Raw genomic sequence first — 26,335 nt, forward strand, 5'->3', positions numbered from 1 at the left:
AGGCATTCAATGAGCTTGGTTTGTTTCCTTTGATTAATTCAGCTGGATAATTGCCAGATATTCATTTAGTGTCTGTAACACACACACACACACACACACACACACACACACACACACTTAGCCTGGATATTAAGTGGTCTGTATTTTTAAAAATTCAAAAAGAATTCCCAGTAATTTTCCTGAATATTTTCTTTTCTGATTATGTGATATAAATAGCAGTCTTTTTGCATACACATAGTTAATCTATGTCTGAAAGTGTCTCTATAAAGGGGGAACATTCTAAACTGTAGTATTGTAGAGCTAAGCTCCAGGCACTGAGAAAGTTCTTTGGCTTTTTAAGGCCTAGGTAGAGGAAACTGATATGCAAAGTTGTCCCTTGGTTGGGAGGTATAGCCTCCCAGGTTTGGGTGCATGAATGGGTGGGTGGCTCCAGCCTGGACCCAGCTGCTGGTGGTACCCGGTAGGGAGAAATCCTTCAACAGAAAAGTGATGCCTTTCCCAACAAGTGGTGCTAAAAACAGGGAACGTTTCAAATATATCCATAATCTTGGGTGCTTAAGCAGGTTAATGCTCTTAGATCATATTATTCCTCTCTATAATTCACCCTTCAGCCATGGGACCTTGAGTCCCATTTTGGTTTTTCTAAGTTAAATTTTGATGTAATGTAGTTCAATATTAAATTCGGGTTAAGGGGTGATTTCTCTTTCGAATGCTCCACAAGAAGATGACAGGTTGTTGGCTGTGGCGAGGCAGTGTGAACCAAAACAGCTTACTTGCTTTTTCTGGGGAGCACTAGGCATAGAGTAAGCACAGCACATATTTGTCGCAAGAAGAGAAATGGAAAGAATGGAAGATTCTGTGGCAGTCAGGCAACACACACCCCCAACTCTCTCCTGACTTCTTAAAGAGAGCACAAGTTACCTTTTCTTCCACCCCACATGACTCTCTTGCCATTTTAGATTGGAAATGAAATGTGGCGGCTTCATTTTTCATCACAGCAACGTCCACTGCACTACCCGTAGGTACAATAGGTGAGGAATTGTCAGGGATGCTTTTAAGTCACAAAATATTGCAGGGAACAATTGAATCGTTTCCTCCATGCTGAAGGTTAGATCCTCGAAAGAGGCGAGGCTTGGGATCAGAACCCTCGAGGGTGCACCCTCCAGCAGGGAAGTCTGGACACGTGTGTGATGCGATGGCGTCCGTCCCCGTCACTGGGAAGAGAGCCTTCCCCAACCCCTGAGATTAATCCGAGAATCAATAAACCCGGCCCAGGTTGTGCAAAGACTGAGTGGTGCTCTGGCCTCGCAGATTCAAGGCTGCGGGGCCAGTGCGTCCTTTAAGTCTGACGAGCGAGTTAGGGATGGAGACAGTTGCAGTAGCTCTTCCCTCGGGAAGAGAGTGGGGTTTTCTCAGATCTTTCCGGGAGCTCCGGGTGTGAATGTGCAAAGTGCCCTCGGGCCCAGCGCCAGACGTGAGCAAGGGCGGAGAGAAGGGGGGAGATGTGGGGAATGGGACTCGGGGGAGAGAGGCGCAGGTGAGGAAGGGAGTCCGAGCTGAGCGTCTGCCGGAACCGCGGACAGGTGGAGAAAGGCAGTCCCGCCTCGGTCCGCGCAGTCCCTGCGCAAGGCCTGCCTTCGCCGCGACGCCGCGGGGCTCGGGAGCCTGCCGTCTCCGCCCCCGCCCCCGCGGCCGCAGGTCCCCAGCCCCGCCCCGCCCCGCCCTGGGCTCTGGGCTCCGCGGGCCGCCGGCCGTGCGGCTGGTGCCCAGGTCTCCCGCGGCCAGAGGATGGCCAAGGTCCCGGAGCTGGACGACACCTTCCTGCAGGCGCAGGCGCAGCCTTCGCCCCAAGTTTCCCCTGAGGCCCAGGAGGAGTGCTGTGGGCCGCTCCTGGGCAAGGGCTTGCTCATTTACCCCGAGGAAAGGGTGTACCTGGCGGCGGCGGCGGCGGCGGCGCAACCCGCGGGCGCGCTGGGCAGCGCGGAGAGAGGGGAAGACCCGGAGCTGCCGGCGGGAGTTAAATCGGGTGAGTGCTCTGCCCCCTCGGGGGATGTGGCTGGGAAGGGGATGAACTCTAAGAAGGGCACCCCACAGGAAAAGTAAACACACCGCAGACATAACATACGGAGAATGTTCCGTCCTGATCTTTGTATTTTCCCCAGGAAAACGCTGGTCACCTAGAAATGAACTCTAAGGGATTTGGCTTAGTTCCCGTCTCAACCCCCTGCCCACCCCCTTGGGCTACCCAGTTTGGCACCAGTTTGGTACTTTTAGAGGCTCCTTCACTGATTTTGCATTCTGATTGTCTTTACCACCCTTTCAACTTGCAATCAGAAATGCGTTTGAGCAATGGTAACGTTTCCTCGGAAGAAGAGGATGCAGACAGTCACGACAGCAAAACCAAAGCAGCCGATCTACACCTCTCTCAGAAGAAAACCGTCACGCAGATGATGAAGGATAAAAAGAAGCAGACTCAGCTCACCCTGCAGTGGTAAGTCTCCCACGGGGGATACTTTTCAGCACCCGTTGAGTTTTGAAAGTCACTATCTTCAGAATCTGCTTTTCCCAATTTGCCTCTGCCTCAAACTTTGGGGGCAAGTTTAAGATACCAAAAGAAAATGAATCTTTTTTTTTTTTTTTTTTTTTTAATGAATGTTTGGTTTGGAGACATAGTCTAGTCTAGTGTTGATGAAAAATGATCTGCAATACAAAAACCCATCACTTTATTCACTATTGACATAAACTATAATTTCATCAAATGTCAGCAATAATGAATGCTTTTTATGACTTATTTGCTTAACATGCAATCAGTTCGGTCCTTATATACTTGTTATTTGATCGTCTTTTTGTTTATAAAACATGATTCTTCAAACCACCTTAAAAGGAGGAAGGATCTTAAATATTGCCTTTATCCATATGAGGGCAAATTAACAGTTGTATACTGGTCATTAGGTGAAATGCATTTGAACTAGAAGATATTGAAAATTCAGTTAAAATATCTCTATTAAATAAATGTTCAACTATTTTTATAGCACCTGTCATATATGATTTATTATGATGAAATATCATGAATTGGATTTTATGGAAACTCTTTTCAAACCAAGAGTTTATCAGTAGGCTTTCTACATATGAAGAGCATTTTGTAATATTGATCAAAAAGGAAGAGGGATCTAAAGTAAAAACTCTAAGCTTCCCCACATAGTGTGAATAAGAGTATATATTTCCTTCCAAGTTACAAGTAACAAGCAAATAACTTAAAAGATTTATTTACTGATTAGTTGTATAATCTGTATGTATGTAAGGTATGAACTAAACCTTAGAAAAATACAATAGAAAAAAATAATGTCTAAAAATCTAGCAAAAAAAAAGAAAAAACCCTAACTTTTTTTCAGCTATTTAAACCCTGAATTACAGTTTGCATATACTAAATTTTTGTGATTATATACTTACACCTTTTCAAATATTTGAAATCTAAACCAAATATTCTTCTAAAGTTGTGGCTTAACTATTGAAGTTGATGTCACACTGACTGGTTAAAAATACACTGGGGCAGTAAATATTTGAGTTAATTATCTGGAATATTTTAGATACAGCTATTTTATTAGTATAATTGGGACAGAAGTATTGCTTAAAGATATATTGTGGAGAACTGCTGAATTATCACTTTCAGTTTTTCCCTCAAATGAGTGGATGGGAACAAACTTGTTTTTTTGTTTTATAAATATGAGTGATTGCATCATAATTAAAGAAAAACAGGTTATACCCCAAATTAGCCATATTCATGGCTGGGATTATCCAGTATTTTGAAGATAAAGACAACGCCTGCAACAACATTAAAACAGCCACATGAACAGTTGACATTTTATGCATGCCATTAAAATATAATTTTTAAATAGTTGAATGTTTTCTTAGTGATTTTCATTTTTTGAAATTTAAAATGCTATACTTTTGTTTGAACTTTCCACCCCTTTCCTATAAAAGAGTGTTACATAGAGTTTTCTAGAAACTAAGTGACTTATTTGTACTTCGAGAATTTTCCCTCATGGTTATATAGATTATTGGGGATTAAAAATTGGAGCTGAAAAGTAAAATGAAAAATCTAAGTAACTCCAGTTTTCAACTGTCAGCTAGGTTTAGTTTTGTGGATGCAAATCTGACTGGGTTTTGTTTTGTTCCTCTTCAAAGAAGTATGAACATCTGATGCTTTAAAGTCTGATGAACATCTCCTTTAGCTTTTATCTCATGCATTTAGGGAATATGCTAAATCGGAGATGTGACTAGTTTCACTCAATTTTAATCTGAACGCATGCTCAATATTGAGTTGTTCCTATATAGTAATAATTACAATTTTACTATACAGAAAATGGGTGTACATAAATTTTAGTCAATATCACCTACTGAATTGTTAGGAAAATTGGGAATACAATCTACAAGTTCTGATTTCTCGATTGCTGTTTAGATATTTATAACACTTGAGTATACATTATTACATTTATATAAATTATGTTTAATTGCAATGTAGACATTCAAATAGAATTGTGTCTAAGTTTTCAAAATTTATACAATTGTATTTGTAACAGAGTTGAATTTGTATGTCACATTTGGAGACATCTATAGAGAAGTACATTATGTTTCAAGTGCGTGGTACGTTTCAGGCAATTATGGTACTTGATCACAGCAAAAGGCATAGGGTAGAAGTAGATCAGTACCATTTCAGACTTTAGTGAAGTGAGTTTACTCTTAGCTGTTTTGCAAATAAATGCGTCATCATGCTTCCCTAACCATTTAGGGCTCAGGACTGGTTTTGGGAATGAAAGTAAGATGTTGTAGGCATTTGCCAGCCTGAAACCTGGCAGCCCATTAGGGTTGAGAATAGTCTTTTAAAAAACCATCTCCCTCACTTTTACCATTCATACATATTTGCATCGCACAGAGCAAAGCATAATGAATAGTGAGGATTTCCACAGAAATAAGACCTATTCTTTGAGATACAGACCAGAAAGGAGTGGTTTTACATTGACCAGGGTATTTTGACTCCACTAGCAGGTATTCACTGGGGTTCTTGTTCTTCTAACATTAATTCTTGTGATCTGACTTTTAATAATATGCGGAATAAAGAAGGTCTACTCATGTCTGCTCATGAACTCATTTGTATAGCGTCTGTATTCAAAACAGTCATTAAATCAATGTGAAAGGGGAAAGGAAAGGAGAAATAAAGAAAAGGTTTGACCTAATTTTCTGCCTTTTTTTTTTGTTTAGGCTTGAAGAGAATTACATTGTGTGTGAGGGAGTTTGCTTACCACGGTGCATCCTTTATGCGCACTATTTAGATTTCTGCAGGAAAGAGAAATTGGAGCCAGCCTGTGCAGCCACCTTTGGAAAGGTAAATGACACATATTGGCCATACTACTTTGCCGCTAAAGTCACGTCTGGAAGACAGTATAGAAACAAATGCATCTAAGTACATTTTTTTACAGAATATTAAGAAATTTGTTTCACAAGCATTTTATCTTGATTTTACCTACTATAGGTTTTACCTGGAACTACTATATGTTTTGAATATTAGAACCTTAGCTATCAGATGATTTAATGTGATATTAAAGGAAGCTCCATTTGGGGCGCCTGGGTGGCTCAGTCGGTTGAGCATCTGACTTCGGCTCAGGTCATGATCTCGCGGTTCGTGAGTTCGAGCCCCGCGTCGGGCTCTGTGCTGACAGCTCAGAGCCTGGAGCCTGCTTCTGATTCTGTGTCCCCCTTTCTCTACCCCCCACCCCTGCTTGTGCTCTGTCTCTCTCTGTCTTTCAAAAATGAGTAGACATTTAAAAAAAATTTAAAAAAATAATAAAGGAAGCTCCATTTGAGCAGTGACATTTCCCTTCAAAGAGGGATGCATTAAAGAGTATGGTATAGCCTGTATTGAGAAGTAAAATTAAGTGGTGGTGACAAGTATCTTGTTAATGGAACTGGTGATTGTGTTTATTATTTAGCTAGTTCAAGTATATGAGTTTTTAATAATTTTTACTTTATTTCATGAAATAGTACCCTTGATTCTCCATTTCACTCTGAGTATGTTTATACCCCAAACTCTAAAATGTTGTGACAGAATTGGTGAAGCATCGCGTATTTAAAAACATTCCTTTCTACCCAACTGTATGGTTAGGATGGGAATCTGTAGAATTGTCATTATCATATTTATGTATGTTGATGTTATTTTGAAAATCAAGATAGGATATCAATCTCTTGGGAGAGGTTTCTCCTTCGACATTCTTTTCATGCTCTGCTAAGAACTTAGGATATTCTAGAGAAACTATAGGAAGCTTAAGGCTCAAACATTGCATCCCATATAAACTGAAATCTAAATTCTAACCTGTAGAGGGACTCATTGTCCAGAAAATAATGAATACTATAGTCGAGCTTCTCAGTTTTTGAAAATCAAATAATTTATAAATTTATTTTGAAACCTCTCTGCTTATGGGAGTTAGTGTGATTTGGTGCATGGTAATCTCATTATTCAGGTTCTGGCCTAGACAGTGACAAATTTGTTGTGAAGCCTTTTGAAAAGCACTTAATTTTTTCAAAACTCCGTTCACTTATTCCCTAAAATGGGCAAGTTGCATAAGACAACTGCTAACGTCCATTTTTGCAGTGTTTTGTTCCACCTTATGGCAGTAATCTTAACTGTTTGGGGAGTGATGAAATATCTTGAGAATCTGATTAAAACTACAAAATTGGTCCCCAAGAAACTGACATATACAAAAAGTTTGCCATGGAGCCCCTTAGGAGATCATACAATTCCTGTTATATGTAGAACAGATTTTGTTCTTTAACTGGATGCTAATTTTTAGCAAATTTTAGAGAAAGGGACATAGAAAAGAAACAATTTAAAACACTGCTGTGGAGATCTGGAAGGAAGGAGAAAGTTTCCTGTGTTTTTTCAGAGTTGGAGATTGATACTTAATTTTGATAAATCTCTGGATAAAATTATTGTAAAAACACTCAAGTCTTTCCTCTAGGTACATAAGGTAGTAAGCAACATGAAGCAAAAGCAGATACTGGTATGATTCGCTTTGGAAATTGAGACGGGCAGTAAAACAATCTTATTAAAATACTATGTGGCAATGAGAAAGAATGAAATATGGCCCTTTGTAACAACATGGATGGAACTGGAGAGTGTTATGCTAAGTGAAATAAGCCATACAGAGAAAGCCAGATACCATATGGTTTTACTCTTATGTGGATCCTGAGAAACTTAACAGAAACCCATGGGGGAGGGGAAGGGAAAAAAAAAAAAAAAAGAGGTTAGAGTGGAAGAGAGCCAAAGCATAAGAGACTCTTAAAAACTGAGAACAGGGGCGCCTGGGTGGCGCAGTCGGTTAAGCGTCCGACTTCAGCCAGGTCACGATCTTGCGGTCTGTGAGTTTGAGCCCCGCGTCAGGCTCTGGGCTGATGGCTCGGAGCCTGGAGCCTGTTTCCGATTCTGTGTCTCCCTCTCTCTCTGCCCCTCCCCCATTCATGCTCTGTCTCTCTCTGTCCCAAAAATAAATAAAAAACGTTAAAAAAAAAACAAACAAACAAAAAAAAAAACAAACTGAGAACAAACTGAGGGTTGATGGGGGGTGGGAGGGAGGGGAGGGTGGGTGATGGGTATTGAGGAGGGCACCTGTTGGGATGAGCTCTGGGTGTTGTATGGAAACCAATTTGACAATAAATATCATATTAAAAAAAAAAACTACCTCCCTGCCTCTGCTGGTGTATTATTGCTTATCAATTGCTTGTCAGTATATGTAGAATATTACTTCTTCCAGACTAAATTTTACCCAAAGTTCAACATTTACTTTCTTGAATTAACTGGCCACAAGTTGCTTGCAACAGAACCACACGTTTCCTAAAAACTAAAGTAATTGATTTTCTTTTTAGACAATTCGCCAGAAATTCCCCCTCTTAACGACCCGGCGACTTGGAACAAGAGGCCATTCAAAGTAAGATATGTTAATGAGCATAGATATCAGATCTGTACATATGATACCCCGTATAGGAGGATTGACACGTGTAAAATGAGTATTGTTTTTATCAGTGAATGGAATCACGTGTTCTCTTCTTGATGAAGCAGATTTTTTACCAACTGTAAGAACTAAAAAGAAAAAAAGTAGATTTTGGAATAATGTTTAAAAAGCAAAATTTATACTGAAAAATCATAATATCTTATTTCTTCTGATAAAAAAAATCATTTTTACAATCTTAAATCCACTACTGAAGGCACTGGTGTCATGAAAGGGTAGTATCTATGGCTAAATAAGTGGCCAGATGGAACCACAGCACTCCCAAAGAGCAAGGCCAAAGTCAGGAGTTGAAGCATGATTCAGGTTCTTCCTTTGGTTTTCTTTCCCAGATAATAATTTCAATATCCTCTTCTTTTCCCTTCAAGACAAATGACCTCCACAAATGACTTCTTTGGTCATCTCTTAATGTAAACATAAAGTTAGTTCTCTTGATAATTTTAGCTTTTCTCTTGTGGCAATCTCTGTAGAGTTACATGTTACACATTCTTACTCGTCCATTATTTCCTCTGTCCACTGTGTTTTCAGTTTTTCCTTTCCTTCTGCCTGCAAACAGATTCAGATCTCTTTTATGTTGATAAAAACAGATGCATCTCAGACCTGCTGTACTCTTCACAATTGCTCTATTATTTTCCTTCTCATTGCTATTCCTCGAAAGAGTAGCTGTGCTCACTTATCTTACCATTGTTCACATGGTAACAGTCCACTTCTTTACGTAGACAAAAACCCTATGGCTCAATTTTACTGTTACTCATCCTCCTTGGCACCTGTCTAGCATGTGAACCTGCTGACAGTGCCCTCTTAAAATAAATCAATATGTAAAACTTCTCCTATGGTTTCTCTGTCACAGAACTGCCAGGCCCCCTTCCCTCTTCTCCCATTCATTTTCTAGCTCATCCAATGTCTTCTTCTGTCCCAACATCTAGTTCAGCATTGCCCAATGAAATATAATGCAGCCACATATTTAATTCAAAAATTTCTAGTAGCCACATTAAAAAAGTAAAAAGGGACAGGTGTTATTTAATTTTAGTATGTTTTATTTAGTCCAATGTATCATTTCACCATGTAATCAAAATTAAAATTATTGAGATATTTTTCATTCTTTTTCCCTACTAAGTGTTTGTGTGTTTTATTCCTACAGCACATCTCAATTCTGATTAGTCATATTTCAAGTGGTCACTACCTACATGTGGCTAGGAGCAACCTTATTGGCTAGCTCAGCTTTAGTCACTTGCCAAAAAAGAAATCTTACTTTATGAATTCTCTTGAATCAGTCTCTCTCCATTCTCACTTTCATAATCTGGCTTTCACTGTATCTTTCCAATCCTTTCAATACAGTTTTTCCAAATTGGCCTTCTAAAAGTTTTAATTCAATTGTATCTCTGTCATGCTCAAACTTTTCTCACTTTGACATTCAGGGTCCATTATGATTTAGTCCCAAATCATTTTCCTACCTTATCATCTACTCACCTCTCAGCATGGAGCCTATGCTCCCACCAAATTAGTGCCCAGCACCCTTTGTTTCACCTCCAAATGTCATTCTTTCATCTGTGCTGTCTTCTTCCCTGGAAAATGCCTTTTCCCTACAGGTATTTTGAAAGGTTATCCATTGAAAAGAAAAGAATGTTTCATAAACTTCCTCTTCTTTTGAAATTTTTCTTATTTCTTGATTTCTTATAGGCTCTTTCTTCATAGCCTCACAGTAGTTCATTGGTTCATTCTTAGTGTGTAATTACCTTATCTCTTCCCCTCAAAAGATAATATTTTGAGGATAGAGACTTTGTCTCGTTCATTTTTATATCCTTTCTGTTGTTGGCTACATAATTGATTACCAATTAATATTTCTTTAATTGACTCCTATTGGTGTTAACAGTATGTGGTGTGAGAAGGAGGAATGAAATGCCAGATTGAAAAAGAGTGAATTGGCTCTTCCCTTCTAACTTGTTTATCAGACTTGAATCACTTTAACTGGCTGATTTCTACTGAATTTGATTCCTACTGAATTGTGTGGGTAGAAGAAAGATGAGATAATGTTGGAAGTAGATAAATAGTAGAAAAAGAGGCAAAGCAATGCAGAGAAATCCCCTTCACAGGATCTACAAGAAGGCAGGCAGGCAGGCTGCTGGGAAAGTCAATTAATCCTAAAAGGAGCCTTCAGGATTAGGGATGAATCATTAACCCTGTCCATTGTGACTCTGTGAGGCTCAAGTGTTTAGGTTTATGGACCAACATGTGGTAATTTCAGGAAATTTGTTTGATATCTAAAAGCAGATGTGCCCAAGAGCAAATTATTAAAATTTGAATTTTTTTCCTTCTTTCCCAGTATGACATTTGCTTTTTATAACTTGCTTGTTATATTTTTTGATATTTTGATATCCTGGGGAAAAAATTTTCCATACATAAACAAGTATGTTGAAAGATAGGGCAAGATGGAGAGTTTGTGAATCTTGCAGTTGGCAATGGTTTGATGTAATTATTCTTTTGTTGTTGTTGTTATTTATTTATTTATTTATTTATTTATTTATTTATTGGGGGGGGAGAGAGAGAGAGAGAGAGAGAGCGCAGGTGAGGGGCAGAGAGAGAGGGAGAGAGAACCCCAATCAGGCTCCTTGCTGGCTGTCAGCGCAGAACACTATGCGGGGCTCGAACCCACGAACCATGAGATTGTGGCCTGAGCCGAAATCGAGTTGGAGGCTTAACCAACTGATCCACCTAGGCGCCCTTTAATTTTTGTCCCAAGCATTTCTTTATCTTGGTATATTATCTTCACATCCATCATTTTTAATGGCTATTTAATATTTTAAAAATGTACATGTCTATGAAAAATATTTTATGTCTATAGAAATATGAACAATCTGTGAAACAGAAAGATAAATGAAGAAAGTTAGCATATTTTGGAGAAAGAGAAATTTATAATTTCTCCAAATTTTACTATTAATTTTGCAAAACTTGTTGGAGTAGTGTTTATTCTAGTGCCTTAAACATACTATCACTAAATGTTTATTGAATTATTTGAAAAATTTAAACTAAGTATTAATTTCTTTTAAGTTCTGTGGATCATTTATTAAAATATATTGACATTATATAACTGTTTAGTGATGGTTATCTAAAAACATAAGCTCTCAATTGCTGCCAAATTCTCATAGAATAGCTAGAGTATATCCAGTCATTTCATTTGAGTCTTTCAGACAGAATTGATTTTGATCCTGATTAACTCAAAAAGTTCTTATGTATTCTGGACACAAGATAGCACCACTATTTCTAAAACCGTCCCTGGCAGCCTTTAGGGTTCATGGAACAATGTTACTTTTCGAATTTTATTCCATGTAGGAAATCCAAAAGTTTGGGAAACACTGATCTTTGTGACAAAGAGGTGATTGGTAGGATCTAAAAAAGAAGAGTGAATTTTGTGTCTATTTTCAAGGTTTTTCTCCCTAAGTTCTGTCATAACTGGTATTAAAATGATCAGTTCTCACAACTCACCTTTATGCAGGTGTTACTTTCAAGGACCTCACGAACATGAAAGATGAAAACGTGTAACTAAATAAAATGAGGCAAAATTTATTCAGCCAAAAGGAAGAGATAAAATATTTAAAACAGATATGTTAAAAGCAAAACAAAACAAAAATCCAAATGGACAGACTACCTAGGTAGATATCACAGATCACCAGATATCATGCACTGTCAAACTTAGAAACAATTAAAAATTGAAACATTTGTTTCCAGGGGCAGGTCTGACGTTCTACATAAGAAGCCAGTAGTGCCAAGAGTTCTGGAAAAAAGTCTTTAAAGGTTAACTCTTGGGGTCACAAAGCCTCATCCTAGAACACCTAACCTGAGTGTGCCCTGGGGACAAAGCCAATCAGTTTACAGGGGCATTAGCAGCTCAGCTTTCTGTCCCTTCCTTCACTGTCACCCTCCCCTCCCTGCCAAGAAGCCCCAGTGACAGATTCTGTACATTCTCAACACCCAGATAAAACTGTGTTGTCTTTGAGTTTTTTTTTTTTAATTTTTCTTCTTTTGATTTACTACCAATGCCAAAATATACACCTGTTTTTGTTTGTTTGTTTGTTTGTTTTTTCTGGGCAGTATTTTTAAATTTGGATTTTGAAAAAGTAAAAATGAAACAAAATCATATAGGCACGAAAGAGTAATGCAAAGCAATTTTTGTCTATTTTATGTTATAAATGTGTTATATCAATAATCAATCCATTCATATTTATATCAATGTACAGAGCATGGTGGTAAAGAGGTTTTAAGATGCAAATAGCAGGATAGGATATACGCTATCAAAAAACTTTCACTATTAAGCTTCATTTATTTAATAAGCATTTTACTGAGTGTGCTGGTACTTACTAGGCCCTAGGGATACAGTGATTAAGAAAAAGAGCCTGTGTCCCACCACTGCTCAGGATAGCTGATCGTTGAGACCACCAAGTAGATTTCATGTACGCAGTAGACTGTTTGATTTGAAGTTACATTTTAATTTCGTGTAGACTTTGATCAGTCAAATCTTGCTTTTCAGACATGATGGACAAAAGCTATTATCTTATTTATTAGTAGTGATTTAGTGGGTTAATAAAACTGATATGGCAGCTGCTCTTATCACAGTAAGTTATTGCAAGTCCCTGAACAGCTTAATCCCATCATTTCCTTATCGGTCATCATTCGTGTAGTGTAAACTAACATCAGGGCTACCAGCTCAGTAGGAACATATGTTTCAGGAATTCTATATAATGATTGAAATAGGAAAGAAGAACTATAGGTGCAGGTAGAAATTTATCAGCAAGTGAAGAAAAGTATTAGATGCAACGTAAATATTTTAGCAGCAAGAGTAGCAATAATTTCATTTGTCCTATTAAAAATATTTTCTATTTTATAACATGTTCACTTTAAAATGTGGACATAAAAATTAATAAATCTTCTTTATTCCTAAAATGTAAATGATCTATTATTTGATATAAGACTAAGGAACACTTGACACTAGTGAATGAACACAATTTGCTGGATAATCACAAAACTACTTATATTATGCTAACGTTTTCTTAGAGAAATGAGCTGGTCATACCCAAGATTTTAAAGCAGTTTTCACATATCATTTTTAAGCAAAATGGGTAAAAATCATACAGAGAGAAAGAACTGTGCAATGTTTGGGAATCTATTCAGAGTAACCTACAGAATAAGCATTGGGTAGTGGTATACAAATTAAAATAACTAATTAAAACTAGTTATCCCACACTTATGTAGACAGTGCTTTTTATTCAGCATGCACCAACATAGGTCTTTGTAATACTGGAGTATTTCTGGCAAATATTTTGCAGCAAACTTATTTTATGGGAATATATTAACAGTGAAATAATGCTATAAAATGTAAGGATTGAGATGAAAAATCCATGTATATTTTACATGAAATTACTCTTCCTAGTTTTATGAGGTTTACCTTTAGGAGGACAGAGCTACTCATTTATTATCTCTTCTCTGTTCTCAAAGGCATGAAATCATCACTCAAATGATAACATGTATCTGGAAGATTAAGGGGTAAAGATTTATTTTATTAGTTCCAGAAGAAACTAGATAGGAGATGTGCTAAAGCATTACAATGATCATTGGAAAATATTAAGATTTATATTCCTAGCAATCGTCTTTCTACTTAAGTATGCTAATTTCATGCCCTTTGTATATATTGTTTAGCTATACAAATTTTATTCAACCCCAATATTTTACTGGTAACCTGGGAATAAACAGTGCTACAAAGAAGTTATTGAAACTATTGGCTTTAAGAGAATTTGTGTTTTATCAGTGTCTAAATTTCTAGCAGGATACATTGATTCATCCAATAAATGAAGATTGTTCTATACAGTAATTTCTAAGGAGGAAATCAATGAAGGAAAAGATACAATTCCCTTCCTCTAAGTCTAAAGTTTAGTAGGAGAGGTAAGCCACGTATACACTCACCAATGGTATGAGATATAAACTACATGGGATAAATGACCAAGAGAGGAGTTCAAAGGGCATAGAGGCCTTAGATTCCTGAGAAACCAGGCAAGCTTCATGCATTAAAATTACAATGCCTGAGCTATGAGTAAGAAATGAGGACATGAAGGAATAAGGGCATTCCCCATGAAGAACTCAACAAAGAGCACCAAGGTGAGAAAACACGTTATTTATGAGAACAAGTAATTGTGACAGTGATAGATAAGTTCAGACTGTGTTTGTGGTAGGGTTAAAGGAGTTAGTATATTTCCTTATATCATGTTAGACAAGAAATCCTTTCATCTCTACCAAATTTAAAATTGTGCTGATATATTTAAGTATATGATACTATACGTATGCCCTTAACTGAAAAAATCCTGTTTCTAAAGTGTTCTTTATGACATATTATTATTTCTAACTTTTTCCATGTTATTTATTTATTCAACAAACGTTTACTGATTTCCTATTATAGGGAGCTTACATTCTAGAAGTCCTTGTTTACATATGGATCATCAAATAAGAAAAATCCAGATCAATGGTATAGGTCTTAATGATTCTTTTTAGTTATCAATGCTTGCTTAATATGATTTGTGCTGAGCTAGAAGAGGAAGTGTTTATACTGAGTGCAAACATATTCAAAATATTTTCACTTAAGAATTTCTAAACACAAATAAAATTGAGATACAAAATTATAAAAAAGATTTTGCTTCTCAAGTACAGAGGCAACATGACCCATTGAAACAAAGAGTGCTCAGTGCATGTCTGGGTTGATAGCAGCATTTACATCTAGCCTACTAATAAAATACATTATTTTAAAAGGATTTTCTTTTGCTGGGGGTGGGGTGGGGCCATAAGATGTAAACTCTTGACTCTAAATGTAGTTGGAAATATTATACACTTCCATTTTGAAAGATGCTTCTGCCTATTATTGGAAAGAAGAGGGCAAAATAATACAGCCATTTTAGAAAATAAGGAACAAATGAATTGTGTAATCAGAATACCCTTTCCTTAAAAGTCATAAGTAAGAAAAAATTACAAATTCATATTAGTCAGGATTCTTGAGTGCTAAAGGATGGTGCAGTTTTTACAGAACCTGATCATCAGGTGATTTTTAAAAATGAAAGTAAAATGTGCCTCAGTATTGGTCAGTGTGGTCACTGTTCCATGACTGGCAAGTGGTCGGGCTCAGGAAGCCATGAACAAGGGTATAATTTCCTGCCCTGATTTCCCATGTCTGTTTTTTCATCGTATTGACATCTAGCATAGTTGTCAGGACACAGTATGTCTTCTAATATTTGTTGAACTCCTGGTCATCCCTTTGACTTGCCCAGTGACTTTTGTCCACCACCGGGCAATGTGATTTCTTCTCAAATCTGCATGACAAACCACTTTACCATGGTATAATATTATCTACATATTGAAAAAAGATGATAGATGAGAAACAAAAGATCAACGTTCTAATAAAGGAAAATTATCAACTTTTAAAGCAATGTTTAACATATATTGCTTCAGCAAGTGGATAAAATATAGTTATTTAAACTATAGCCTCTAGAGAATAAACAGAAAACTTTGCAAGAGAAAATGAAATTACAATATATTTACATTGTAATAGATCTGCTTGTTCTCAAACATCTTTTGCTATATTTCTTCTAATAGAAAGAAATTCCCTTTGATATCTTAGTTCTATATCTTGATTAAAAATATTAATATTTATTTCAGACTCTTAGGTTCATTAACTTTTTATAATAATTATTAATTATAATACACTTGCCAAATATCCTCTAAATCTGCTCATTGTTTTCATGGGTTTTAGGTCTTTTCCTTATCTATTTCTGTTAATATAAATGCTTCTGGTAAGGTCTTTACGACTTAAATAAGCTTCCTTCTTTTAGTTTCTCACTGGAGACTTAGTCATTTCCGTATTTTGGGGTTTCCATCACTTTTGGATTTCCTCCATTTCCCCCTCTGTTTCATTATACCTTATGGGTTTTTTATTCTTCTTCTACTATAGGGTTATTTTCTGTATTGTAAAACTTGAGCAATTATAAACCTCCTCTGTTTGGGGCACCTGGGAGGCTCAGTCCACTAGGCTTCCAGCTTCAGCTCAGGTCACGATCTCACAGTTCATGAGTTCGAGACCCGCATCAGGCTCTGCGCTGACAGTGTGGAGCCTGCTTCAGGTCCTCTGTCTTCCTCTCTCTGTGTCTCCCCTTACCCCCCACCGCCTCAAAAAAACAAAACAAAACAAAAAAAACAACCCACCTCTTCTGTTTCAGGTTAACAGGCTACTTATTGCCCTTGTATTGAAAACTTATTCCCAGTGTGCAGCAATCATAAAATATCACCATTCACCTTGATCACCCCCCCATTACTGTTTCTCAAATATAATAGCTCTTTCTGAAAACATTTGTATAATATGTGTAATTTTTTGTTTTCATATTTAAAAACTCTTTTCTCTCTATCTCAAATAGCCCAGCGTCATCAGAGGTGACTTCTTTGCCCTTAGAACTTAATGGGAGAGAACCCATCTCTGGGCCTCACAGTTTAGGGGGCTCTATTCTGGCCCTCCTCCAGCTTTCCTCTTCCCCAGGAGCCTGAATAAATGTGTCCATCGAGAGACCACATCCTCCTTCCAGCCCACATTTCAGGTCCCCAGAACCCCAGAATTCTTTGTCCAAAGAGCCAAGACTTGCCTTCTCCCTCTTATGTGGGGCTCTTTCCCCCCATCCATCCTGAGAAGGGTGCTATGTTCCACCAGTATACATAGACTTGAGCCACCAGAAGGTAGCTCTTTGGCGGTGGTGGTTGGAAGGTTGGATTGATCTTGGACATGGAGGCTGTGTGTTCACAAGAGGCTCCTCACAGTGAAGAAAAGAGCAGGGGCTGTGAAGACAAGGGCTAAGGGTGGCTCTTCTCCCACCGCCATGTTCACACATGGAAGAATTGTAGATTCAAACCCACCTACCAGATCAGTATGGAGGAAAACTGTCAAGCTAGGAGGACAAGGTTATTTTATGTAGTAGTTTTTTAGCTTGATTTAGATTTGAATATTTAAGTATATGGTATGTGGGCTTTCATTTGTACTCTTGTTCTGGGCCTTGGGAATGTTTAGGGGTGGACTTGTTCTGCCAAGTCTTTTTTTTTTTAATTTTTTTTTTTTTTATTGCTAAGGTCAGAAAAGGGGCCTTGAAACTTAGATCTGCACTGTCTTGTCCACTTTAAACTCAGATGATGATGCTAAGTTATGAAATTCTAAATACGGTTACAGTGGAGTCCCCTGGCAACCCCTTTATTCACTTTTATTTCATTCCTTGCTTGATTTTAGATGAATGCAAATTGAAACAATAGGTAACCAAGTAAATGGTGCTGCTGCATGTGCTGGGCTGGGAAGGAAAGGGAAGGCAGAAGTTAGGCTTCAGCCAGCCTTACTGAATTCCCACTATTTGATTAGCTTTTGTGTAATATTATAGTGTTTGTGCCTGGGTGTGTAATAAGTCAGGAGTCTGCAGCTTAAGAGAATGAGCTACAACTTGAGAACTGATGAAATGCTATACTTGTGAGTGGCTCAGGATGCATAGACACATTTATAATAAAGTATTTGTGACGCTGTTACATTCCCTGTTTCATATTTCCATTGATTCATGGTACAGTTTTTTTTCCCCTCATTGTTGCACAAAAGTTTGAAGTGAAAATGACAGTGAATTGGGCTTCTCATTCCTCATGAGGAAAATAACGTTTGAAAGATCACATGCTTCATATATATTCCTATGCACGACATTAATATCTTCCTCCATACAATGTCATACTTTTTACTCCATCCAATAGATATACTATAAAGGAAACCTATCATTTTCTTTTTCAATTGACTAAATCAAATTGAACCGGTAATTAGCAGAATGACACTTGATATACTTGGAGCCAGTGCTGACATTTACAAGTTTAAGTGGTTACATTTAAATGTCTACATTTATAAATTTTTTTGGTTTTTGAAGCCTATATTTTAGAGGTTAGAAGGGGATTGGCTGTTCTCCTTTTTTAATCCTAGAGCCAGAAATATGACCATAAGTAGGACTAATGACCATCAAAGCGATTTAGCACATAAGATGCTACTTGAAAAAAAATCAGGCAAGGAAGGTGATCAGAGGGTTGCAGTTCTTAGCTGTTCTTTCCCTCAGCTGTACTTTTATCTCCTTCTCCCCTTCCAAAAACTCCTTCATTAACACAGAGCTGGTTCCTGTCCTTGCTCTAGGTATCATTATTATGGGATTGGCATCAAAGAGAGCAGTGCATATTACCACTCCGTTTATTCTGGAAAGGGCCTGACAAGGTAGAGTTCTACTTTCTTCAAGACAAATTCTTTGCATTTCCTGAAATATGCATAATAGCAATTGAATAAAAGACTTTCTCATTTTGCTTATTGAAATGTTTTCTTTTAGGCATCAGACCTTAATTTCAACTTTGTATGGACATTTGCAATGATATGGTCTGGATTATTGGTAATTTATGTAATTTTCAATCATTAATGAGAAATTAATAGTGAACAAGGTATACCAGAGAGATGAAAAGGAAAAATCAAGGAAGCAGAATTGTTTTTAAATTAGTATTTACTCACAAGGCTGAGTCTGTTTTCAGGCTGGAATCAGTAAAATAAGGGCAGAAAATGTATGTTTTTCTCCCAAGGAATAACCTGTTTTAAAAATCTCTGTCTTTGGGGCACCTGGCTGACTCAGTTGGTAGAGCATGAGACTCTTAGTCTCGGGGTCATGAGTTTGAGACCCACGTTGGTTATAAAGCCTCTAAAAATAATATAAAATAACATAAAAATCTCTGTGCTTCATCAGTACCTTACAAAGATGAAAAGTTTATGATAACTCATCACTAATAATACATGCTTTGAATACCAGCTTACCTTAAGTGAGATAAAGTTACTGCCCTGTTTGAGTCTCTGTGAAAGGGAATACACAAATGATCATAACACATTTCTCTAACCTGCCATTAACCATCAGGAGGAGGTCATTATTGGGGTGATATCCAATAAAACCAGTGATAATATACAATTACTATTTTTCATATACTGGAGCTCTTAGTAATTAAATCTACATCTGAGATTGCCTTATAGTATGATTTACCAAGAACTCCTCTTAGCTCTCAAAAGAATACATTTTTTTGAAAAGTAAAGTGGCATGTGTAAAAAAATAATTTTATTCACCTGAGTCATACTAAGATGAACTCAGACATGGTGAAGAACATAACGGCAGCTTATTGGCTACAACTAACTGCAACATGAAAATACAGGCTAGAATACAAATGAATTATTTAATATCAAATGTTCTTTGCAGATCCTATCAGATTTCCTTAAATATGCTTCATTTACTTTTCCTTAATAGGTTTATTTTTTAAGTAAGTTGATAAGAATGCTTGGGTCTCTTTGAAAATCAAGCAGATTTCTCCAGGTTTCTTTTGCTAATCATGATCCAAAGTTACCACTATTGTGGGTCCTCTGCATTTCCTTGATTGCTATAACTGTATATTTATATGTTAACTAATGGAGAATATACTGATTTTTAAGGTTTTCTGGAAGCAAGCTGAAGAATGAGGTAAGAATTACTTTCATTTCTATTTTATCTGCTATAATATGTACTACAAACTAAATAATACATGCTAACTGTCCTCACTGGCAAATATAGAAATAAAAGTTAATTTATTAGGAGCCCATTAAATGATTGAGAACTTCAGAGAGAGCTGTTAGATTTGGGGCTACTGATTATTCTTTACATGGACCTACTGAACAATTTCCAATTAACGTAAGAAGGGTAATTTTTCAGTTATTCTCACCTAATATCAGATACTTAAGAGATTGCAAAAAAAAAAAAAAAAAAAAAAAAAAAAAAGACCTTTACAGATCTAAGACATTTCCAGTTGAATATAAACAAAAAGTCTAAAGCTGAGGATATGGAAGGAATTGGTATTCGGAATATAGCCATTTAGACAAAACCTTTAAGAGTTATCAAGAAACCCAAATGTTATGCTGTGGTTTGTTTTAACCACTTTGTGTGAGTGTATGTGTATGTATAGTCAGTTTGCTGACCTCTTCTGCAGTGTGGAGACAGGGTGGATGGTGGAGGTGGGAGCTAGGGAGAAAGGGTACATCTCTCTAACATACACACACTCACACACTTTCTCCCTAGACACCCCTTCCACTCCCCACCCCCAACCAAAGAACAGATCAGCAAACTGACTTTATCTAAATGAGTTAGACTACCATTAGGGACTGCATGGCTAATTAGGCACACGATAAGGCCTTCATTATCCTCAAGTTATCTAATCATTAAAAAGAGGTGCCACAGAACTAAGGGCACATGACAATGTGTTGTGTGGTAAATCTGGACCTGAGGTTGTAACTCCATTAGTTTGGTGAAATGATGCAAGTATATTATCTTAAGAAATAATAGAAAGCCCCCAACCCTTTGAAATGACCAATTTCTTCCCACCAGTGCTTTTAATACAGTTAATGGCTAATTACATAATAAAATCCTCTAGATTGCTCTTTTTATCAATGAAATAATAGCTTTTTATTAGATAAACAATTGTGAAAGTGCAAAAATATTGACTTAGAAATACACTTCAGTTGACTGAAGTTTATGTCAATAGGGAATTTAAGTAATTTCTCTCAGGTGTTCTTTCTACCACTTTGATGAGGTTGGTGGTACTTAGTGAGCCATCAGCTATTACGGCATGTGTGTGGCAAGGCTCATTTTACAGAATGAAAGAAAAAATGTTTCTCCAGTGTACTGTTTCCTCCTTAGAAGAGTGCACTACAAATTCGGGTGTAGATCTTGTTAACAAATTTAAACTAAAATATTTTTGTTAGGCTGTCATCTAGCTGATATTTCCAAAGACTGCAACAACAATAAAGCATCATTATTATGATGATTATAGAAATTAGCACAAGGGCTTTCTAAAGGCTCGGAACTACTCTAAACACTTAAAAAATAATGGAATTTTGTTTAACAAAGCTGAAAGTTTATTTATTTTTTTTATTTAAAAACATCTTTTTTTAGTTTATTTACTTATTTTGAGAGAGTGAGAGAGAGAGCACAGCAGGGGAGGGGCAGAGAGAAGGAGAGACAGAATCCCAAGCAGGCTCCATGCTGTTAGCACAGAGCCTGATGCGGGGCTTGAACTCACGAACCTTGAGATCATGACCTGAGCTGAGATCAAGAGTCGGACACTTAACTGACTGAGCCACCCAGGCCCCCCTCAAAGCTGAAATTAAAAAAAAAATTATTTGGTACCTGAGTGATCAACCATCATAGTTTGCTCAGGACGTGAGACTTTCAGTGTCAACTTGCATATATTACAGTTCATTTGAACGCTACTAACTGTGAGGTAGGGAAAACTGGTGTTAGCATTACTAACTTACAGCTAAGAAAACTGAGGCTGAGAGATGTGTTTGCTTTTTTCAAATTCTGAATTAAGTTCTACTTTTTAAAACTCATGCTCAAGACATTAATCGATAGATGGAGTTACAGATACTAAGGAACAAAATAGTGAATGGATAGAATTTCTCTTTTACAGTGTAGCAGGAAAACGTATCTTTTAAAGTAATTATATGCAATTATAAGGAGTGTCATGGGTATCAACCTAGTTTAAGTGGTTAGGGACATTTTCCATGGGAAGTGACATTCAAGGAAAGAACTGAGAATAAGTGGGAATTTGGAGTGGAGTCAGGAAAAAGAGTAACAGTGATGGAATCGATGTAACATTATAGGTTAGGGTTTCTCAAACTTGGTATTACTCATGTTTTGGGCTATATAATTCTATGTTGTGAGGGATGTCCTGTGCACTGCAAGATGTTTAGCAACATCATGGTATCTCTGGCTTCTACTCACCAGATTCCACACCCTCCTCTTGTGACCAGCAGAAATGTCTCTGATGTTACCAAATGTCAACCACTGACATATGGGAAGGCAAACAAGGAGCATCATGTTATAGATTTGGGGATAAGTCTGGATGAAAGAATATCTGGACAAGGATGATAGCTCCAGAGATGGAGAGAAGCGCCTGATTTTAGCTGGGAAACATTGGTAGTGGATTGTAAGATAGTTCTATTTTTAATTTTTTGAGGAACCTCCATATTGTTTTCCACAGTGGCTGCACCAGTTTGCATTCCTACCAACAGTGCAAGAGGGTTTTTTTTTTCTTTTCTCTACATCCTCACCAATTCTGGTTGTTTCTTGTGCTTTTGATTTTTGCCATTCTGACAGGTGTGAGGTGATATCTCACCGTAGTTTTGATTTGCAGTTCCCTGAAGATGAGAAATGTTCAGAATCTTTTCATGTGTCTGTTGGTGTCTGTTCATGTCTTCTGTCCATTTTTTCATTGGATTGTTTGTTTTTTGGGTATTGAGTCGTATCAGTTGTTTATAAATTTTGGATTCTAACCCTTTATCAGATATGTTATTTGCAAATATCTTCTCCCACTCAGTAAGCTCCTTTTTAGTTTTTTTTTCATGTTTATTTTTGAGAGAGAGAGAGAGAGAGAGAGAGAGAGAGAGAGAGAACACGAGTGGGGGAGGGGCAGAGAGAGAGAGGGAGACACAGAATCCGAAGCAGGCTCTAGGCTCGGAGCTGTCAGCACAGAGCCCGATGCGGGGCTCGAACTCACAAACAGTGAGATCATGACCTGAGCTGAAGTCGGATGCTCAACCGACTGAGCCACCCAGGCGCCCCGCTTTTTAGTTTTGTTGTTTCCTTTGCTGTGCAGAAGCTTTTTATTTAAATGAAAATTTTAAATGAAAAGACATACCACATAAGTGGCTAGGTATGTTAGATATTATAAATGGGCCAATTCTTCCTAAATTAATTTAGACATTTAATACTCTAATAAAAATTTGAGTGGGTAATTGATTTTTGGAAATGATTAAAATGACTATACACTTGATGTAGAAGGATATACAGAAAGTAATAGTTAAGGAAAATGTAAATAAGAATAGTGAAAAGGGACTTGTTTGGCAGATATCAAAATATTATGACACTATGATATAAGCTCAACTAGGTAGAATAAATCCATAACAGAGATTAGATACCTGAAAAAAAGACCCTAGTATAAATAAGGATTTAATGTATGGTCAAAGAGACATTACAACCAATGAAGGAAAAAAATTTTTTTCAGTGAATTGTCTTAATTGTTTTTTGGAGGAGGATGTAGTGTCAAATAAATAAATAAAATTCTTCATAGCATGATGTTAGAAAAATTGACCATTTTGGAAAAAAATTATGCCTCATGAATTTCATATAAATTATTAAATATAAAAACAGTACTTAGAAGGGAACATTTTTATCTACTTCATTTCTGGATAAGGAATGATTTTCCCTTTTTTTGGTGCAAAAAAAGGTGATTTTATTAAAGCATGGGGACAGAACCTGTGGGCAGAAAGAGCTGCTGGGAATGATTTTCTAAGATGAAAACAATTTAAGAAGTCAAAGGAAAAATATAAAGTGGAGAAATTGAAAACTATTTTTGTATCAAAAGCATGATATATAAAATTTGAAGTCGAAAGAAAGACTGGAGAAAATATTTTCAGCAAGTATGACAATGGGATAATATTTCTATTAAGTGAAGAAATCCTATCAATTTATAGAAAACTATGAAGATGAAAATAAACAGTAAAAGACATGAATAGAAAATACACATAAGGAAGAAAAAGGCAATAAATGCATGAAAAATGGACTGCCAAATAAATAAAAAATAAATAAAATTTTGAATTCTGTAATTATCAAATATTTAGAAATTAATGTGATGATGTTGGTGAAATTCTGGTGAGATAAGCTGTTTCGTATCCCTCTGGTGAATACTGACCAAACTCCCTGGAAAAAAAGTTGTAAGATCTGTATCAAGTCTTCAAAGTGTTCATGCTTTTTCTCCCGCAGTTTCACTTTTGCATGAATCTCATATACAGAAATAACAGAAAATGCTTACAAAATATTATGCAAAAATTGTAATCGACAACTATGAAAAACTGTGTAACCTAAATTACTACCAATAAAGAAATGGTGACATCATTTTTTTAAACAATATTTTTATTTATTTTTGAGACAGAGAGAGACAGACCACAAGCAGGGGAGGGGCAGAGAGAGAGGGAGGCACAGAATCCGAAGCAGGCCCCAGGCTCTGAGAGCCTGACGCGGGGCTCGAACTCACAGACTGTGAGATCATGACCTGAGCTGAAGTCGGATGCTCAACTGACTGAGCCACCCAGGTGCCCCATGGTGACATCATTTATAGGACATTTGTGGGACTAAATATTATGCCATTTATTAAAAATCTCTTTTAATGACATGGAAAAATGTTAATTAGGAAGAAAAGAGGACACAAAAGCAAATATATGTATATGTGGCTTCAAATGTAAATAAAACTGGATATTTACATGTCATATATGAGTGACAGGATTAATATATATAGCTGTGCTGTACAATATAGTAGCTATTGGCCACATATGGCTATTAATTACCTACAATTTTGTTTCTCTGTCACACTAGCTACATTTCAGGTCGATAATAATCATATAGAGTATTGCAGTGTAGACAGAACATTTTCAGCATCACAGAAAGTTCTGTTGGGCAGCACTATTTTAGAACATGTAAAATACTCAACTCCACGATAAAAAGACAACCCAGTAGAAATATAACATGGCATATGAGCATGCAATTCATACAAGATGAAAAATAATAACTGCAAATAGTATTGGTATTCATGGCACCCCTCCTGACTGACCATAACATGGGGTCAACAAATATTTTGGATACCATTCCTGCCAAGAAACATGTGAAAAGGGCTCAACTTAATCAGAGAAGTTTTCATCGGGGAAATGCAAATTAAAACCATAACAAATGGTCATGTCACTATTTTTTGAATAACAATAGTCAAAAGTCTGAAAATAAGCGTCGTCAGACATGTGGAGCAAAGGAACGCTCGTGAACAAGAGAAGGGACAATCACGAGTAAAGCTGAAGGTGCACACGCCGTATGACTGTATTCCTAGAGAAACCTTCACACGGTGCGCAAGCAGGCACACTGCGGTATTGTTTGCAATCTCAGAATGCTGGAAAACAAATGGCCATTATGATACAGTGAGAGAATAAATGTTAATATATTTATACAAGGTAATACTATACCGCTTTGGAAGTGAATGAACTATAGCTACAAGAATTAAATTAGATTCATCTCAAAAACCTAAAGTTGAGTGAGGAAAACGTATTGAATGTAGAAGGATATATACCGTATTATACGAGTTTTAAAGCAATAGTATATGTTGCTTAAGAGTATTACATATGAGATAAATTTTTAGAGGTTTAAATAGGAATGATATAAACTAAATGAAGAGCATTATTTCTTGTGGGGAGGAAGGTAATAAGATTAGGAAAGGCTACAGAGACTGTTTTAATATTTCAAATTTGTAATGTCTCAATCTGGTTGGTTAGTACATGGATACTTATTATTCTTTATCCACCCCCTTTTTGAGCTTTAAATAGTTCATACTAGACAAGGAAACAAAATGAAAATAAGAAAAGTAAAACAAAAGGACAGGAAGAGGATGGTAAGAGTAATTATCAGCTTGTGGTATGAATTTTGATTATTTTACATTTTGATTCATAAATGTAGTGATTCAAATTTTAGAAATGTCTTAGAGAATGTTTCAGAATCCTTTCATCCTCTGGAATAAAACTAACAAAACCTACTCTCAATGCTTTGTCCTGATCAAAGAAAGCCTTTCTTTTCCTGTGAATCTTCTAGTGCGCACCAAATTTTGTTTTAACTAGCTCTAGTAATGAAGTTGCCATTATTTCTTAGGGAGCCAGCCCCTTTGATTTTATACATTTCAACCAGGAAGTCTCTCTGAGCCTGAATTTCCTTCTCCTTAACATCGACCATTCATGGCCATTTAACAACTTTGTACCAAGATAAATAACAAATCCTCCCTCCTTGGTATATGCTTTGCAAATATTTACAGACTGTTATCATGCTCTCTTTTGGTCATCACTTAGCCAAACTGTGCTGCTTAAATCCTTTAATCTTTCCTCATAAATCAGACCCTCTTGCCTTCTAATCATATGGTTTCTTTTCTGCAGGTTTCTTCTTGTTTTCTTTTGGAAATAAGACTTCATAGTTTACCCAAGAGTACTGAAGTCATTGGTTGAGGGGAACACCCCCCCCCCCACACACACACACACACACCTCCCAGACCTCTGTAACTGGCCTATGACGGGCACCAGTTTTGGTGCAATTAAAATAGCAAACATATTA

The 26,335-nt window shown here is 36.9% G+C and overlaps 1 protein-coding gene across 1 annotated transcript in view; it reads left to right on the top strand.

The window, feature by feature from the left end:
• Positions 1-1,541: 1,541 nt before the first annotated feature.
• The window catches only part of RFX6 (regulatory factor X6), a 57,270-nt gene continuing 32,476 nt past the window's right edge, over positions 1,542-26,335 (top strand). The window contains exons 1-6 of the mRNA XM_058735070.1: positions 1,542-2,026; positions 2,335-2,491; positions 5,260-5,383; positions 7,918-7,979; positions 18,280-18,357; positions 19,600-19,627. Coding sequence (XP_058591053.1) covers positions 1,789-2,026; positions 2,335-2,491; positions 5,260-5,383; positions 7,918-7,979; positions 18,280-18,357; positions 19,600-19,627 — 687 coding nt within the window. The 5' untranslated portion in view covers positions 1,542-1,788. The remainder of the gene's footprint in view (positions 2,027-2,334; positions 2,492-5,259; positions 5,384-7,917; positions 7,980-18,279; positions 18,358-19,599; positions 19,628-26,335) is intronic.

The sequence above is a fragment of the Neofelis nebulosa genome, chromosome 6, assembly GCF_028018385.1.
Source record: "Neofelis nebulosa isolate mNeoNeb1 chromosome 6, mNeoNeb1.pri, whole genome shotgun sequence".
Classification (NCBI taxonomy): Eukaryota; Metazoa; Chordata; class Mammalia; order Carnivora; family Felidae; genus Neofelis; species Neofelis nebulosa.